The sequence below is a fragment of the Balaenoptera acutorostrata genome, chromosome 8 (assembly GCF_949987535.1).
Source record: "Balaenoptera acutorostrata chromosome 8, mBalAcu1.1, whole genome shotgun sequence".
Lineage (NCBI taxonomy): Eukaryota > Metazoa > Chordata > Mammalia > Artiodactyla > Balaenopteridae > Balaenoptera > Balaenoptera acutorostrata.
In genome coordinates, this window is record NC_080071.1 from 115,586,945 (window position 1) to 115,605,154 (window position 18,210).

General features: G+C 47.3%; 1 protein-coding gene across 1 annotated transcript in view; it reads right to left on the reverse strand.

Moving 5' to 3' along the window:
• Positions 1-16,239, reverse strand: part of TMEM163 (transmembrane protein 163) — a 253,004-nt gene extending 236,765 nt beyond the window's left edge. Inside the window, exons 1-2 of the mRNA XM_057550794.1 lie at positions 15,898-16,239; positions 9,986-10,105 (exon numbers count right to left, since the gene is read on the reverse strand). Coding sequence (XP_057406777.1) covers positions 9,986-10,105; positions 15,898-16,099 — 322 coding nt within the window. The 5' untranslated portion in view covers positions 16,100-16,239. The remainder of the gene's footprint in view (positions 1-9,985; positions 10,106-15,897) is intronic.
• Between the last annotated feature and the right edge of the window lie 1,971 nt (positions 16,240-18,210).

The following is an 18,210-nucleotide window of genomic DNA, read 5'->3' on the forward strand; positions in this document are numbered from 1 at the left end:
ATAAGTGATATCATATGGTATTTGTCTTTCTCTGTTTGACTTAGTTCACTTAGTATGATAATCTCTAGGTCTATCCATGTTGCTGCAAATGGCATTATTTCCTTCTTTTTATGGCTGAGTAGTATTCCATTGTGTATATATGTGCCACATCTTCTTTATCCATTCATCTGTTGATGGACATTTAGGTTGTTTCCATGTCTTGACTATTGTAAATAGTGCTGCTATGAACATAGGCGTAAACACCCACTCTTTTTTTTTTTTAACACCCACTCTTAATATGAGCAGACTATCAAGTATCACCACTCACAGGATTCCTCACGTGAGCCATGAACCCAAGGCAAGCAGGAAAAAAAATGCACCTTGGAGGAAGACAACACAAGAACCGGAAAAAGATTTTTTTTAACTATCATTAATACTTGCTCAGAAAGATAAGAAAAGGTCTATGGAAAAGATCAACAAAACAAGAATTGGATGCTTTTTTAAAAGGCACAATCAGACAATTAAAAATAAACTTGACAGTAGGAACGAAAAGCTCAATAGAAACGTAGGAGTATAAAGTGGAGGAAATTTCCCAGAATGTAGAGCAAAAAGACAGAAAAAGATAAATGGCAAATAAAAAAAAAATAGAAAGGAAGGGCATACATTCATGAAAAAGACCCTACTGCAGCCAGTCTCATACAAAGGATTATGATTTAGAAAGGTTTAGTACTTAAATAGTAACCCTAGAAATAAGAACTTCAAAACTCTTAAGGAACATTATTTCCTACCGAGAATTTTCTATTAAGGCATCAGTCAAGTGTCAGGATATATTAATGACATTTCAGGCTTGAAAGCTTCCCTTCCCTTGTGCCCCTTCCCAGGTAGAGGAGTTAAAAAGAAGATAAGGGTGTCAATCAGAGAAGAGAAAAACGTGGTATCCAGGAAACGGGGAACTCAGCAGAGGAGAAAAATACAGGGAATGACCAAATCCCTGGTGAAGGGTGATCCTAGGATGCAGCTGGGCACCTAATAGAAAGGGCAACCAAACAGATTAGAGGATGTCAAACGGCTCCAAGAGAGATTTCTTCAAGACGAAACTGACAGAATTATCAGTGCATCTGAAAATATTACAGAGAAGCTGAGGTTGGAATAAAAATGCTGAATTAGAGTTTAATAAGAAATAGTTGTAGAGAAAAGTAAACATAGGACTAAACAAAACAGATATTAAAACCAAGAGAAAATAAAAAATGGTGCAGGAAAGTAATCATTCTTCACCATATAGCTCAGTGAGCAAGATTTATGTAGTCATAATAATGCAAACCATAACTATTATGCAAGGGTGGAAATTCAAGAAGTCAGCATGTTTGTGTGGGACCAGGAGGATGGTAAAGAGTAGATTATCTTCTTCCATGGTGGGAAGTCAACAAATAATGCCTAAATGACAAAAATTCAAGAGCTGGCATTAGAAGCCTGTTATTTATACAAATATAAGTAAATGCAAGGATCAACTAACTAGAGAGGCAAAGTGATTGCCAGGATGGGGACAAGGAAGAAATAGAGAGGAGAGAGAGTGGGGGACTGTTATAGTTCTTAAATTTTTAAGAACTACATCCATGTTATGGCTTCCATAAAAACAACAAAAATATATATTTCTTTGGTTATTTTCCATTTGGTCTTTTCAGTGTCTTTTTCCTTTCGTGTGTTTGATTCCTTTTTGATTGTCTACTCATTAAATATACCCATTTTACAGATTTTGTCAAGTAATTCTCTTCTCTGGAAATGGGAGTTCTAATCACATGCTGTCTGACGTAGTCATGGTGGATCCTCTCTCAGGAGCTTCCTATTGCTGGATTATGAGCTCATCTTCGGTGGGGTGTCATCCATGGGACGCTGCTGGGACTTAGCTGAGGTTCTACACTTGCTTCTTTCAGGCACTCCAGGGATATTTCTGACCTAGAGCCACGTCTATGTTAATATCTCAGCTTGAGGGTTCCCAGGCTACTCGGGCAGGATAAACTCCTAAAGCAGATGCCATGGTGTATCCCCTGGATCCTGCCTCGGGACCTGAGCATTCATTCCTCAAGCCACCAGGAATGAGGGCTGCTGACGGCTCACAGTGACATCCCTCTCCTGGAACCAACCTCTACTGAAGGAAGCTGCCTCTCCCAAGGTTACACTTTTCCGTGGGGCAGCTCACACCAATGACTGCTCTAACAACCTTGCTTCAGTTAGACAATTCTGAAGGGCCATTCCAGCTTCTAAGTCCCTGTGGGACAAGCCTCTGAGGTAACAGCATCAAAGTTCAACTTCTCCCTCTGCCCAGTCTTGATTCCCTTGCTCCCTTTCAGGTATTATTCCTTAGAGCCTCTCCTAGCCTCCACTCCCAATACACCTCTTGCAGTAAATCTCAGAGTCTCAGGGTCTATTTCTTAGGAAATCAACCTATGAAAATTCCAAACACAAACTTGCACAAGGTAATCCCGTGGTTATAAGTTCTAGTGGAACACTCCCCAACCCTCACCAAGCTAAGCTGAGTCAGATAAGCTTCCTCATTGTCTTCCTAGGCTGGTGAGTGGGTTTATTCTGGTCCATCCTTTCATTGAAGGTAAAAGTCCTCTAGTCCCTACTATTTGCCCTGACATCTGCGGAGTTCCCCTTCCCATTAGGCTGGAGCTCTTCAAGGGGACCAAGAGACTGTCCCACTTCCTTTTTTTTTTTAATTTAAATTTTTTTTATACAGCAGGTTCTTATTAGTTATCTATTTTATACATATTAGTGTATACATGTCAATCCCAATCTCCCAATTCATCCCACCATCACCACCCCTCCCCCCAGCCTTCCCCCCTTGGTGTCCATACGTTTGTTCTCTACATCTATGTCTCTATTTCTGCCTTGCAAACCGGTTCATCTGTACCATTTTTCTAGACTCCACATACATGTGTTAATATATGATATTTGTTTCTCTCTTTCTGACTTACTTCACTCTGTATGACAGTCTCTAGGTCCATGTCCCACTTCCTAATGTTCTGTCGTACCTAGCACAGCAGACAGGCAACAGAAATTCGCTAAGGACTGAATGAACACATCCACCAGCTGGAAGGAAGGATGAGCTGATAGGCATGGGAGAGTTGGCAGAGAGTGAGGAACAGGTCCCTTCACTGGGGGAAGGAGGGTTCTCTCCCACACTCTGGCATCCTCTTCGGCCCTCAGGATGGGACACCAGGAAATAACCTCTTGTCAAGAAGTTTGCCAGACATTCGTCTTCAAGAGGCAATTCCCAGAGGACCAAATCACAGCCCTGGAGTACAAGCAGACCAGAAAACCCCTTCTTGTCCAACCGGCTAACAAATATGCCTGGAAAGAGACTGAGAGTCAATAGGAAAAGCCCTCAGGAGTTTCCCACAGGGCTCTGGCCCGTTTCCTAGCAGAGCCCAGGCGCAAGCAAGGAGGGGCAAGGACCCGGCGAGCCTAATGAGATGAGCCCAGCCGGGGCTCACTGCCCAGCTCCCCTGAGTCACTGCCACCGCTGTGTGACAAAGACACCCCCGTGCAAATGCACCCTGGCCACACTTTTAATTCAAGGCTGTGTGCAGAATGCAGGGAGAAGGAAGGCAGAACAAGCAAGCAGCTGCTAAGACCCCTCCTCCACTGCGGCTGGAAACAGCAGCTCATGGTAAGCGTGGAGACTCAGGAAGATGTGCTCTCCTAACAGCCACAAGCGAGTCCGGTCAAAAGAACCCTGGATCCTTCGGTCCAAGAGGAGGCAGAGGGAGAGGGGAGGGTGGGAGAGTGGAATGAGGGGGAGGGGGAGAGAAGGGGCCTGCATGCCCCAGCCCCCGTACCCACAAAGGTGAAGCCGGCTTTCCCCCTTGTTTCCGTTCACTTGAAAACGCTGCCGTGCCTTTTTCGGAGCTCTTTACCTGCAAATGTACATCCTCGACCAGCTGCAGCCACGATGGCCTCAGCAAGAAGATGTCAAAATTACTCCAGTCCAACCAATATCTGAGCGCCAACTGTGTTAGGGGCTGAGAAAGCAGACTGGAGAGGAGGGCGCTCTGCCCGTGAGGGGGGTGTATCAGTGCACAGAGCGACAATGACTGGGTGTCACGTTCCTGACTGCTGGGTGTCACGTTCCTGACTGCTGGGTGCCCACGCGGCTATGGGCAAAAGGGGCATTTCAGACAGCCCGGAGGGTCACGGTATGCTTCCTGGAAGAGGGGATCTTTCATCTCAGTTTTGGGGGAGAAATACAATTTAGCAAGAAAACAAAGCGGAAGGTCAGGAACAAAGGGCATCTGAGGCCAAGGGCAGAGCAGGTGCATGGGTATGAGAGCGCAGGGTTGGATGCAGCATTTGGGGAACTACAAGGAGTGTTTGTGGGCTGGCATGGCTGGGAGATGGGAGGAGCCGAGTACAGCCAGGAAGGAGGGGCCAAGGTCAGGAGGAGACTCTAGGTAAGCAAAGGGGTGGGACTAAAATACTACTGCGCATCCATGAGGCATCACTGAGCCAGCATGGGGGAGGGGACCAGGCAGCAATCTGTGAGGACACGGCCTAGAGGATGTGAAGGAGGAACCCGGAGGCAGGGCGTGTTGTCAGGATGAGGCGCCCAAACTGCCTTTCAGCCTGTTCCTCCCTCCTGGTTTCCACCTCTCAGAATCAGCATCCCCGGTTATCGTTCGCCCGGCACACTCCCGGGTAGCAAGTTATCCCACTCTGCATGCCCAGGATGTGGCTCACAAGCTTCCTGCCCACATCCTGTCCCCACCGTGTCACCCGGCTCAGCAGCCCAGGCAGGCCGTGGTTGGGAAGTTGTTCCGGAAAACTCTCCACCTCGAATCAACTTCACACTACGCTAGGGAAACAGCAGCTTGGGAAGAGGCCTGGCTCTTTGAAAGACCAGCAAGAATAAGACGCCGTATCTCACCTAAGTACCAACGGGGAGCGTGCACGGCACCGCATCTGGGCTTCCCGTGCCCAGAGAATGTCTAGAAGGAAATACAAGACACGGGCAACAAACATCGTCCGGGAGGCGCAGGACCAGGGAGAGAGGTTAGGATGGGAAAGAGACTGGTACCGTGTACCTCTGGCCTCACGAATTTTTATAATGTGCACATACTTCTTTTATCAATAGAAATAAAAAAGAACAGCAAACGACACGAAGGATCATTCTATGAGCAGAATAAAAACCGAGTGTTGAAGTCTTTGGTTCAGGGAAACAGTTCAGGGGCTGAGTCTTAAGGACACAGGCAGGAGAGGCGAGGGCCTCACAGGCGCCGTCATCCAACGGAGGAGGTGGGGACACAAAGGGATGAAGAAAATACACTGTGTGATGGGTAAAACTACTCTGGGGGATGAGTCCTGGTGACTGGAGAGGCCCTCTGAGGATTCAGCCACGTGGGGATCCATGGGAAGATGAGCTTTGCTGAAGGATGCCCACCCCCATCCTGAGGAGAAGTTGGGGTGTCTGAGAAAGTGGGGCAAGGGTCAGATCGGGACGCACGTTTTAGGCCACTGTAAATTTTTTTTTGGTCACACCACGGGTCATATGGGATCTTAGTTCCCCGACTGTCCTCCTGCATTGGAAGCAGAGTCTTAACCACTGGACCGCCAGGAAAATCCCACCACTGGAACTATTTAGACGCTACTCTTAGGGCACCAGAAAGCCACTGGAGGATCTTCTGTCTTCTTTCCCACCGCACAAATGTGTCACTTGAGAGATACCTAAAAAAGTTCCCAGACATATTTTGCTGAGTTTATAGAAGAATCTGTAATTTCATTTCACTTATCTCTCAAATCTTGGACTCACAAATTAAAAATAAAAAGAATAAGTACACTTATTCTACCATTTTTAAGGGTCAACAGTTTATATGAAAATCAGATATATTATTTTAAAACTCCCAAATATAAAATCACTCCTTTCAGAAAATTTTCTAATTCTTAAATCTACTGATTCACAAAATTTTTGAGTGAGCTTTTTCTGAGAAGATCTTGGTTTGGAGTACTTTTTTTTTTTAAAGTAGAACTGTGTATCTTAGGAAAAGTTTTCCCCTGAGAATGTTTCAAATATATCTTCATTTCTCACAGAACATGTATTGAGTGCCTAAAAATTAACTTGCACTCATTCAAAGCTCAGAAAGAGTTAGAATGCATTTTCCTAAATCATTCTAACAAAGACATCAATGATGTCAAAACCCTGAATTCTGAAACAGAACTTCTGTTCTCTTTCTAGCCTCATTATTAAAACAGATTTTTTTTAAGGTTTGTTCATAACAGGATTGCCATTTTCCATGCTGCCTACCGATTATAAACAGAAGTAATTTTAAAGCCAAACTAGAGCTGTCTCTGAAATATTCAAGATGTATTACCATCTGGTTTTATATCAGCATTTGAGCAGGTCCAAAAAATCACTAAATTACCAAGTATTATCAAAAATAGTTCATTTCCCTTTCAAAGCACATATTCCTCTCAAAATACTTTCAAGTCACAAACTTTAAAAATTCACCTAATTTTTCAAACTACACCAGACACATGAATGTCAACCATAGTTACATTTGTAAGTGATTTGTCACAGATCACTCAGTAATACTGACCAAAGCTAGTTTCATCTAATGGTCTTTTGGAAAGTACTAATTTGGGAAAACACGGCATACCTGATTACTTGGAAGCATATAGGAAGTAAAGGGTAATAGTCTTTATTTGCAATGTACACACTATGTAAAACTACACATCTTTCCAGCCCTGAGAAAAGAGGTGTCCCCCAAACTTATATATATCCAGCAGCCTCATTTCCAAACACAAAAGAGACAATAGCCTTTCTCCAGAGGATGCTCAGCTAAAAATCAGCATCTACGAGTAAAGAGAAAATGGCAGGTGGGGAGATAAAGATGGGTTTCTAACTGAACCTGCAGATACAGCTCCAAGACAGGGCCCTTAGCAAGAGAAGGGCTGTCAGATTTTCCAGCTGTCTCGACAAGATTTCAATTGTTCATAAAATAAATGAGACCTAAGCCTGGTATCTAAACAAATGTTTAGATGAAATTTATTTCTAAGAAATCTTTTCCTTCCACCTAACCGAAAAAACGCTTTTTAAAATCTCTCTCAGTTCATTCATTCAACAACCCTGAGTACTGATTCCACGTAAAGATGTTCTTCCTGCTCCCAGAGAGTTTACCATCCAGTAGTGGCAAGAAGTCATGACAATACACACAGTCTTCTACCCTTCACCATGATTATCACCCCCTGGCAACACACACACACACACACACACGCACGCACACACGTGTGCGGGCACACACTCCGAACACTTCTCTGCCATCTCAAAGCACGGCATTCTATAGCAATTCTCTTTAAAATGCTAACTGGTTCAACCTGACCGTTTCACAGGATAAAACGGGGGTTTGCCAAGCCAGACCATATTCCATTTTATCCCCATCTCTCTGTCAACCACCTCCTTGGAGAAGACTGGGGCTCCTTCTGACACTTTTCTAAAAATACTTTTACCGCACTTTCTGAAACGTACCATTTCCCTTGAAATACTAATTTACACAACTTCAAAAGTCAGCTTATATTGCTTAATCTCTACTGATTTTCTCTCCCTTCAAAACTATGAAAAGGATTGAGCGAAGGCCTGTCAACATGTAAACGATGCCTTAAATTTTTTTTAATATTTCATGTTACAAAATAAACTTAGGAAACTAAAGAGTAAAACCAGCAGCGCTAACAACACAGCCACAGGCCACCTCAAGGGTCTAAAGTACGAAACACAGACAGGTGCACATACACTGCAGCTACTCTGTAGTTAAAGCGGGAAAAAATATAGTTTATCTTTTACATGTTTTGGTTTCACTGGACCAGAACAAGTTGAAAGCAACTTGGGAACAAATTGAATGTACCATAGAAAGCAACAAAGATCATATCATGTATATGTCAATGCCAACGTTTTATAGGCAAGAACTTACAGGAGTTAAATTGTTTGCTTGCCATAAAAAAGTGGTAAGATCGTTCTGAAAAGAAACAGAACGCTTCTCACAAAGCAATGTTCGAATTCCATATGCATTATGCAACAGTCTTTTCCTATTATAAGAAATGGAACAAAGTTTTTATGATAACCCAACTGATCAGACATAATACGGGAAACCAAAATTTCCTCCTAATTTGTTCTTATTCTGAGATTAAAGACATCAAATGTAGGATTCTTCTCCCAAAGGAAAGACTTGCTCAGTATTTCTTCACAGTCAGGTCCTCATTCAAACACCCACATTATAGAGTCGTTAACATCTCTATCAGGCACACAGCCGCGCATCTGAGTAACTATTATTCTGTTTGTAAATCACCTCTCCCTTCCTGGCATTCCTCTTTCTTTCCATATGTAAATTATGGTGTCAGATTCGGACCCCACCACCAGCCACCGTGACCAAATTATCCTCCAGTGACATCAATCGGGCTCCAGGGACATCAATCGGGCTCGTTATTTTTGTTTCAGCATTTAAAAAAAAAAAAAAGGAGGAGGAGTAGCTACTTTCAGGAATCAGAATTCCTCTTTTTTTTTTTTAAACATCTTTATTGGAGTGTAATTGCTTTACAATGTTGTGTTAGTTTCTGCTGTATAACAAAGTGAATCAGCTATATGTATACATATATCCCCATATCCCCTCCCTCTCGCATCTCCCTCCCACCCTCCCTATCCCACCCCTCTAGGTGGTCACAAAGCACCGAGCTGATCTCCCTGTGCTATGCGGCTGCTTCCCACTAGCTATCTATTTTACATTTGGTAGTGTATATATGTCCATGCCACTCTCTCACTTCGTCCCAGCTTACCCTTCCCAGAATTCCTCTTGATCAGATTTCTGGCTCACTGGTAAATGTTTCTACCCTGAAATGCATTATCCTTGGCTGCTAAATGTGTGGCTTTAAAAAAACAAAAAACAAAAAAACAAAACAAAAGAAAAAGCCAAGACATGGTACAGTGTTTCCAATATAAATTGCTTCCAGGAAAATATGCTGAGTTTTGCGGGGAGCACTCGGTCAAATTCTAATATTCCCTCTTGGGAGCCAACACCAACTTCCAGCAGCAGCTCTAACTGTGCAGAACGGAATTTCAAACACACACAGGCCAGCATCTTCCGGTGGACACAGCCCTTTCTTCTCCTACTCTGTGGGGTGTCACATGAGACACCTCGTACGATACTCATCACTTAGAATATAGATCTTTCTGTTAAAGTCATAAATTAATCACGAAATGCACAAAATACATTCTTTTCCCTAGCATTAAAGAAAATAAATAAATAACACTGTGGTTTCCAGCAAGGTGGAGCTGAAGCTGAATGTCACTGCTTAAGCTTGTGAATCACCGCACGATTAAGAATAAACACCACACACACATCTCTATAGGCTGCAAATGTTAGCAGAGAACAACGCATGTCATGGGGCTTCCTAACACGGACAAAGGATCATCCACGGGCAGAAAGTGTTCAGTTGTCTTAGTTCTTCTTGATTATAATAAATATTTCTGCTTCCGTGGCCACTGAAAACTTGAGAGAGGACCCTCCCATTCTCCTTTCATTAAAATGTACGGATGATTTTATTCTAAACCTTACGCAGATACAATCGGGGGAACGATTAGCGCTCATCTGGTGGCATGAAGCTCAAAATCCGAATCTCAAGCATGTATATTTGTCACATGTCAGCCCAGGCTGAAGGCATCCACCAAGAGAATATTTTCACTATTCAGCTGGCAGCCAGAATCTACTGCCACGAACCCGCATACTGATGAGAGCCAAAGCTCCCGGTTCCGTTCTCCATTTCTTCTTCTTAACCACCTCTTGCCTCCGCAGAGGAGAGAAGCCATTTTGCTAATTTATAAGCATCCTGACTACGCAACCATCGAAAAACATTTACTCGTCAATGATAGTCAGCTAAAAGCAAAAGCACATCCCATAGGAGTGAGAGAATAAAACAGGCAACACCGGCACATACATCGGTCAGCAAGACTCCGGATACTCACTAAAGGCAGCCACCGCCAGGGCCAGTGTGACAATAATGGAGAACCAGGAGACCCACAACGCCTTCTTTCTGTAGTTCTGGGCTTCGTGGGGTTTTAGCCGAGTGCTGCTTTCTAGTAAGCCTGACAAAAACAAGGAGAAAAGGAAGTTAGGCATTTCCTTATTAAGAAACCCACAACTAGAGCTATTCTGTCTTAGCCAAGGATTGCAAACTGACAGCCCGCGGGCCAAGATGTGGGGTTTTTTCATTGAAATATAGTTGATCTACAACACTGTGTTAGTTTCAGGTGTACAGCAAAGTGATTCAGTTATCCAAGAGGTGTTTTAACATTTAGGAGAGTCGCATGGAAATCAAGCTTTCTGGCCTCTCTTGAAAGATCTCGGGCTCTGGCAATATCTGGCTCGTGTTTCCGCAGGGTAATGGCAGCTGTCTTCTTTGTAAAGTACCTACCACCCCCTGACCTGACATATGACCCCAGCCATCGCCCTGCCCCTGTGGCTCACTGGCTCACATAGGTGCTGCTCCTTCTAACGAGACTTTTTCATTAGAAAAATAGCACAAATAGCCCACATCTGGTTGGGCGTTTGGGCTCCTCAGCGTGGCACTGATTTGCATTGCTCCATCAGCATGGCCCTAACCGGCGGACCGGGTTTCGGAGTTGTGGAATACAAATGCCTCCATGCCTCCCCTCAACAGTTACCAGAAGGAGGACCATTTCTCTTTAACCACAACCAGCAGCCACCAGGCCTAAATTACACGCCACGTTTTCTTCCCTCCTCTTTCTGCTCTATAGTATCTATTCCTTTGTATCAGTCAAATGTCAAAAAATTCTCACAATATTGCAGCGGGGTAAACCCGCTAAACCTGGAGGTCGCTTCCCAGGTGGGTCACGTGTAAGAAAGGTTTGATTTCGTCTCCTATGCTTTCAACACTGAGAGTCCTCAACAGCAACAGAAATTCAGGACGACTCTGAGGCAGTGCCCAAGCTTCAGCAGCCATGGGTTAAAGACTAAAACATCTTCAGCACGATCCTGATTTATATTCTTTCTTCTCCTTTGTAAAGAGATCATACACGGCATCTCCTAGTTGCATGAAGAACCAAACTCTCAGCCCGGCATTCTACATCAGGACAACATCTCTGGCCAAACAACCCATAATATACCTTTCAGAGGTGGGGCACCCTCATCACAACAGCTCCAAATGATGAAGGAATTGGCAGTCAGAGCTTAAGCACCCACCTGTAAAATAAGGCACAGTGTGCGACAAATCACACCTAAGCACCGTGGAAAAGACATCTTCCCGTTTGACTGGGTACCACATTAAGCCTCTGGTTGCCAAAAACTGCATCCTGTTCAAGAATTATAACAAGGACCCTGTTAAAACTTCCCAATTCCATTAACTACCCAGATTCAAACACCCTGAAGAAGGCCTAAGTAAACAGGAAATGTGGAGAAGCCTGCTTACTGAGTCCAGTGTACAGCCGCAGATTTTTTTTTTAATAAATTTATTTTATTTTCTATTTTATTTTTGGCTGTGTTGGGTCTTCGTTGCTGGGCGCGGGCTTTCTCTAGTTGCGGTGGGCGGGGGCTACTCTTCGCTGCGGTGCGCAGGCTTCTCATTGCAGTGGCTTCTCTTGTTGTGGAGCATGGGCTCTAGGCACACGGGCTTCAGTGGTTGTGGCACGTGGGCTCAGTAGTTGTGGCTCGCGGGCTCTAGAGCGCAGGTTCAGTAGTTGTGGCTCACGGGCTTAGTTGCTCCGCGGCATGTGGGATCTTCCCGGACCAGGGCTCGAACCCGTGTCCGCTGAATTGGCAGGATTCTCAACCACTACGCCACCAGGGAAGGCCCCACAGATTTTTTAATCATTGAAACCTGTAGACTTATTTACAACCAAAAGGTAAATAAATTTGCAAAAGGTAGGTAATAAACTCCATCTCCATCACCTCACTGTAAAAATCTCCCCAAACCTTCCTTTAAAAATGCACTTGGACAGAAAAAAGAAAAACCTTCTCTCTTATCAAATTGTGCCCTGGGTACAAGTGATTTCAAACTGTCCCTTTGTCTGCTTCCCTAGCTGCTGAAAAACACCCCATTCTAATTTTCAACTGTGATCACCCTTGACTCCAGTTAAAGCCACAACCTAGAAGAAGCAGGTCCCAGTGACTCCCGATAATTTATTTCCCTTTGCCCAAATGATATGGAAATCTTTCTTTCATCCTGGCCGATTGATTTTCAAGAGGAGTGAAGCTGTAACATTTAAGTACTGACTCAAATAAGCAGTTCATTTGCTGGGTACTTTGACAGCAACCATCTTGAGAGGTTATCCACTGGGGCTACAAACGAGGTTTCTTCTAGAAGTAGATTTAATTTCCTAAGAAAAACAACAAGGATCTGGGTTTTCAGTTCCGACACATGACATTTATTTTCCCTACCAAAGCCAGCTGTTTCCAGCAGTATGACTGGAGCTGACCGCACAGAACAATCACGTGTCTCGCCCCGGAGTGGGCCAGCACTCCCCTTGGAGGGAGTCTGGAATGCCAGCTCACCTGGGCTGCACTGCCCTGCTAAGGTGGCAGTTGAATCCTCTGATCAACAGGACTGGTAGTTCTTCCCCAGATCTGATCCTGTATGTGCTTCCCCAGGAGATGCTTCAAACTTTAAACACTGTAGTAAATTGGAAGACTGTCCAAGAAGGGAAGAACTTTCCCATTTCTATCCAACCTTCTGTTTCCTGCTAGTTTTCCTTCCTAAAAATAGAGCCAATACCAAGAATGGAAAACTTTCCACTCCTCAAAGGGTGTGGGGTATAATGACCTATGAGGACCCAGCTCATAAATGAATGGTCCGCACACAGGTGCCACCACCTCCGCCCCGTGTTAGCTGCACGCACATGTGCAAGCCACAGAGATGTGCTGAGAATTCCTGAATCTTTCAGGAAGCTGTGTGTCAAAGGTAGAAGAAAAGCAGCACAGCCTACAGAAGCCAAGGCAGGCCTCAGATTTGCACACAGGGCTGGATCCTTCCTACCCGTAGCTGGCCTCCACATTCAAATTTTTAATCTCACTTGAATTTCACCTACTGGTAATTTGGGCCTGGCAATAGTAAGCATAAGGGTTGTATTAATGAAGGACTGATACCTTATTTGGGGTGGAGGAGATGCAAATATATGCAGGGAGATTGAAGCCATCAGTCATTTCCATGCTAGTATGAATTAGTTCCAATTGCTTTCTCCTAAGAGTTAGTCATGTTTGGATTCTCTGAAGGAAGGGGTATATTCATTAGATGGGAAGGTAGTAGGAAATGCTGAAGCATGTAACACTCTAGGGCCCTAAGGCTTGGGGCAGAATGATGGGAAAACACCTGTGGGGAGAAGAGTGGGTATTAAAAGGTAGGGCGTGGAAATGCGTAAGACAAACTTGGCCAATGTTTTGTTTTAGTCCCTAAAGGTCTTGGACCACAAAGCTCTTGCTCCCTGAACTACAAGGCTCAGTAACTGCAGTGTCATTTGGCTGATATATGAGCTCATTAGGGTTCTGGGAACCAGCCCACATCACTTCTAAGGAAAAAATACCTCTCAAGCCTCCAAACACTAGATTTTTATAAAGCAAGCCTTTGATCAAAGTTAAATGGAGCCTGTCACAGGGTCCTGATAGCTCAGAAGGAATTTAGGGCAAGAGAGAAGGCCAAGTATAGGTACAAATCCAGCTGCCCACCCACCACAAACACACATACCCATTGGTAGGTATTTAGGCCTCGAAGAAAGCAAGCCAGGCATGATGTAGAGATACACATCAGGCAACTGCTGACGCCTCCTCCTCCCCAAATCCTCTCACCATTAGGAAAAAGGTAGCAGCAATTGAACAGTTCCCAAGGGATACAAAATATCGATATTGGAAAGATGCAGCCCCGTTAAGAAAAAATAACACAAACACAAAATATTATAAGAAACCTCCTTAGTTAAGCTTCTGATTTATTTAATAAAAATGACTCGTTCAGCATTAACTCTTTGCTGCCAGGAATGGGTCAAATAGAAGAATGTCACACTGACTTTCAGCTTTCAATGCCACATGGCGCTGGGTTCTTTGGGGGACAGGGTTCATCTTAACAGAGAGGCAGTGTGCGACATGCAGCGCTTTCACACAGTGACAGTTTATGAACAGTGAATGCTTTCATGCTATAACATAATGGAAAATGAAATTCAGTTGACCAGTGAAAAATAACCTAAAGAATACATTCAGAAGGGCTTTTTACACTTGAGCAAGAGCTACAAAATGACACTAAATATTAACTGGCCCTAGCACTTTTTTCCCTCCTATCATTTTGTGAGGCGGGGAGAAATAGGCCAGCTTTTACAGATGACCTGCAATGCTACAAAAATAAGCCCAGCCCAGAGTTCGGTCTTTCTTCAGTGCAAAAATTTTAAATCCTACAACATTAGTTACAGTGGGAAAGGTAATTAACACGACCTACACTAAAAATAACAGGTTTTGCTGGGTGCTTGTGATGTCACCCACCATCAGCTGGAAAATGATAATCGAGTTAGGTGAGAACAGGAGGAGAAACTGCAACACAGGCGCGGAACTCGTTGCACCTGGAGGGGCTCCAGTTCTCACCCGGGCATCCCTGCCGATTCTCTGGGAATTGCCGTTTGCATGCTTCACATGCTACAGTTCAAAATTTCTAAGAGGAAAGAAGAGATCGTGCATCCGAACACTAAACCGGAATAAAAATGTACAGGAGATACTAAGAATAGGACAGAAACCTGCGAAGACTGAAATATACAAGTCCGCCGCAGCCAACAAAATAAGGCTTCCAAGAACAGGGGGTGGAGGTGGCGATGGGCCGGCTCCCCCTGAAGGGCCGGCTGTCAGAATCCCGTTTCGGCCACTAACCGGGTTTAGGAAAGCCACTGAGTCTTTTTGAGGGGGCCGATTTGGATTTCGATTCAGCAAGAAGCAGAGAAGGTACCGACGTGGCTACGAAGAGGGCTTCCTCTGAGCCAAAAGGAAACGAGAGAGGGAGAAAAAGAGGAATGTAGAGAGACACGGGAATGAATAGGGTAGTCTCTCCCATTTCTTATGGGCAACTCAAAGGGGGCATCAGCTGTCGGTCGGAGGGTCGGGTTTGGCCTCCCCGGAAAGGGACGTTTGCAGGCTTCCAGGCCAGTGTCTGGGGAAGGATTCTGAAGGGGCTAGGGATGGGCGCTCCGGGAACCATCAGGTTCCAGTGGCATCCATCCAGGATTGGTGGCCCAAATCCAAGTGTCCCAGGCCTCTCCCCCCACCGGCAGACAGTGGGGCAGTGACCCACGGTAAACTGGGTACCCTGTAAATGAGAGTCGGGAGTCACCCGACTCCCGTTCGCCGGGGCGGTCGCCGAGGGACTCCTCGAGGCTAAATCCGCAGAGGGACGTTCTCCCGGGGAGCCGGCGGGGGCCGCAGGGGGCTCGGGAAGGAGGATGCACCGAGCTCAGGACCCTCCCAACTGAGCGGGACACGCAGTCCCCAGGAGCGCTCGGCTCCGAAAGCAAAGGAAAAAAAAAAAAAATCACACACACACACACGCCTCCCGCAAACTTTTCCAGTGGGCGCCGGAGGGACCAGGGCTGGCCGAGAGGAGGGCGCGGGCCCCGGCGGGGTCGCCCAGGAGGCAGCACGGTTCGCGGTTCCGGCGAAGGCTCGGCGGCCCCGGCGGCGCCGGCCGAGGGAGGTGGGGCTGCCGCCCTCTGCTCTCCGCGCCTTCGCGGGAAGTCCCAGCTCCGCGCCCCCGCGCGCGCCGAGGCGCCGAGCCCCGCGCCCGGCCCCACCCGCCGGCGGGGAGAGGCGGGCCCGGAGCAGCGGCTCCTCAGCGCGCCCGCCGGGCGGGAGGAAGGGGCCGGGCCGGGGGAAGGGGCCCGGGGCGGCGCGCGCTCACCTCGATCCTCCAGCCCGTCCCTGAACTGGCCGCTCTCGCTGATCCGCAGCTGCCGCTCCTCCTCGGGCTGCGGCGGCTCGCGCGCGGGGGAGCTCAGCGGGCCCGGCCCGGGGGCGGCGGCCAAGGGCGCGTGGACCCGGGGCGGTGGCGGGACGGCGGGGCCCGGGGGGCTGCGGCGCTCGCTGCCCACGGCCGGCTCCATGGCGCGGGGCGGCGACGACGAGCGCGGCGGGGACTCGAGTCAGAAGTGCGAGGCGCAGCGGCTGGGAACAGGCGGAGGGACGCACCGACCGCGCGGAGAGGGAGGGCGGGCGCCGCGGAGTGGAGGTGCGGCGGCGGCAGGGGGCGGGGGGTGCGGGCGCGGCGCGGCTCGCGTGGCCGGTGGCAGAGCCTGGAGCCCAGGAGTCGGCGCCGCGCTCCGCCCCCGGGGGCAGGTGCGTGCGGCAGGGACCCGCCCCGAGGCACGGGCGCCGGAGCCGGCGCTCCAAGGCCGGTGGGAAGGGAGGGATGCGGCCGGGCCTGATACCCGGAGGCTCGGCGGTGTGGGAGGACGACTGGGAGAGCCGTGACTAGCAGGCGGCCGGGGCAGGGCCCGGTGAGGGTGTGACGGGAGACCTGCCCCACTCGTGCCGCGGGATGGTGACCAGAGGAGACCGCCCCACCCCCCACCCCGACCCCACTCCTTTACCGTCCGAGAAGCCTGCGGCCGCGCTTGGGTAGAAAAGCCATCAGCGCCCTAATTGGGCATCTTTCTCCTCTGGAGTCGCACAGGCTTCCGACACTGTGGAGGGTCTCCTGCCTGGGCTGCCATTCTCACCGCCCATCCCGGGGAAACGAGGTTCACCAGCCCCCAAGCCCATCCGTGTCGGGCCTTCTTCTAGGAGCTTCGATTGCCCTCCAGCACCAACTTAAGGGGACCGGGTATCTTAGGAGCACAGGGCGTTCTAGAAGATGTTTGGACCCTACCCCGCCCCCCTGGCGACTGCCCCTGGGCCTTGGTCCCAGCCGGTCCCCCACCGGCTCTCTACTCCCCCTCTGAATAGCCGAGTCTTGCCCGTACTTCAGGCCTCCGATGAAAGCCTCCCTCCTACAAGAAGCCCTCCCCTGGCTTTCTTGGCGCGGCCAACTGTCCCCACCTCTGAGCGCGCGGAGCTCGTCCCTTTGCGCCGTCGGGCTCATCTCCGCAGCGAGGCGGCGAATTCGTCCACTCCGGGACCCACGCCCGGCGGTGTAGCTCGGAGAGGTGCCGAGGGGGGATAGGCCATTTGTCAGATTCAGCTTGAATGTAATAGCAACATCCAAATTCACGAACCTAGATTTCACCTTCCTATGTATAATCAGTCTTCAGATTTAACGAGTTCTCTAAAATGCCAATTCCTCGTTTAAAGCCTGCCTACTGTGGGGAACGGCACCCTGTTTTCTGAAGAGTAACCCATTTCCTTTCTCATTCTCGTTTTGCCTGCGATGGAAATCGGAGCGGGATTTAAATGCCTTTGTCGTGCAGTGGAAACAGCACCAGCACTGGGAAGAGGGTCTCATTTTATTTTGTTGCTGTTGTAGGGTTGGAATGAGAATATCTGAGTTGACCTTGGCCAGCTCACTTTACCTTTTGGACCACTCATCTAACTACAAGCGGAAAGAGTTGGGACTAGGGCGTTTCAAAGGCCCCTTCTTGCTAGGAAGGGAGGGAGGAAAGGAAGGGGAAAAAAGCAAAGAAAAACGCTATGATTCTTTGGACAAAAAACAACGAAAATTTTTACCCACTGGTCTTGGTTCTCCCTTCTGAGGTAGACAGGCTTCGGGTATTTGCAGACAGCCCAACACACACACCTCTGTTACTCTCTCCCACCCAGACTGTTTTCCTCCAGGTTTTCGCATTTAATCCGTCAATGGCTCTCAAACATAAGAATCACCTGGGGAGTTTACAAACAAAAATACCCAGGACTCAGCTGCTGCTAGAGATTCTAATATCACAGGTGATAAGGTGGGTATTTTTTAAAGCTCCCTTCCCATTCCTTTTTTTTTTTTAACGTTTTTATTGGAGTATAATTGTTTTACAGTGGTGTGTTAGTCCCTACCCATTCTTAAATCATCTGGGGAAGCTTTTTTTTTAATATATTTAAATGCTGATTCCTTGTTCTTTGAGATTCTGATTCAGTAAATCTGGGATCTGGCAGAGGATCTTCATTTGAATAACACACATTCTGATATAGATTGATTGCTCTAGGACCACCTTTGAGATTCTCACTACCTAACTACCCTCCACAATCTGAACTTTTCTCTCTCTCTCTCCTCTCTCTATTCCTCTCACAC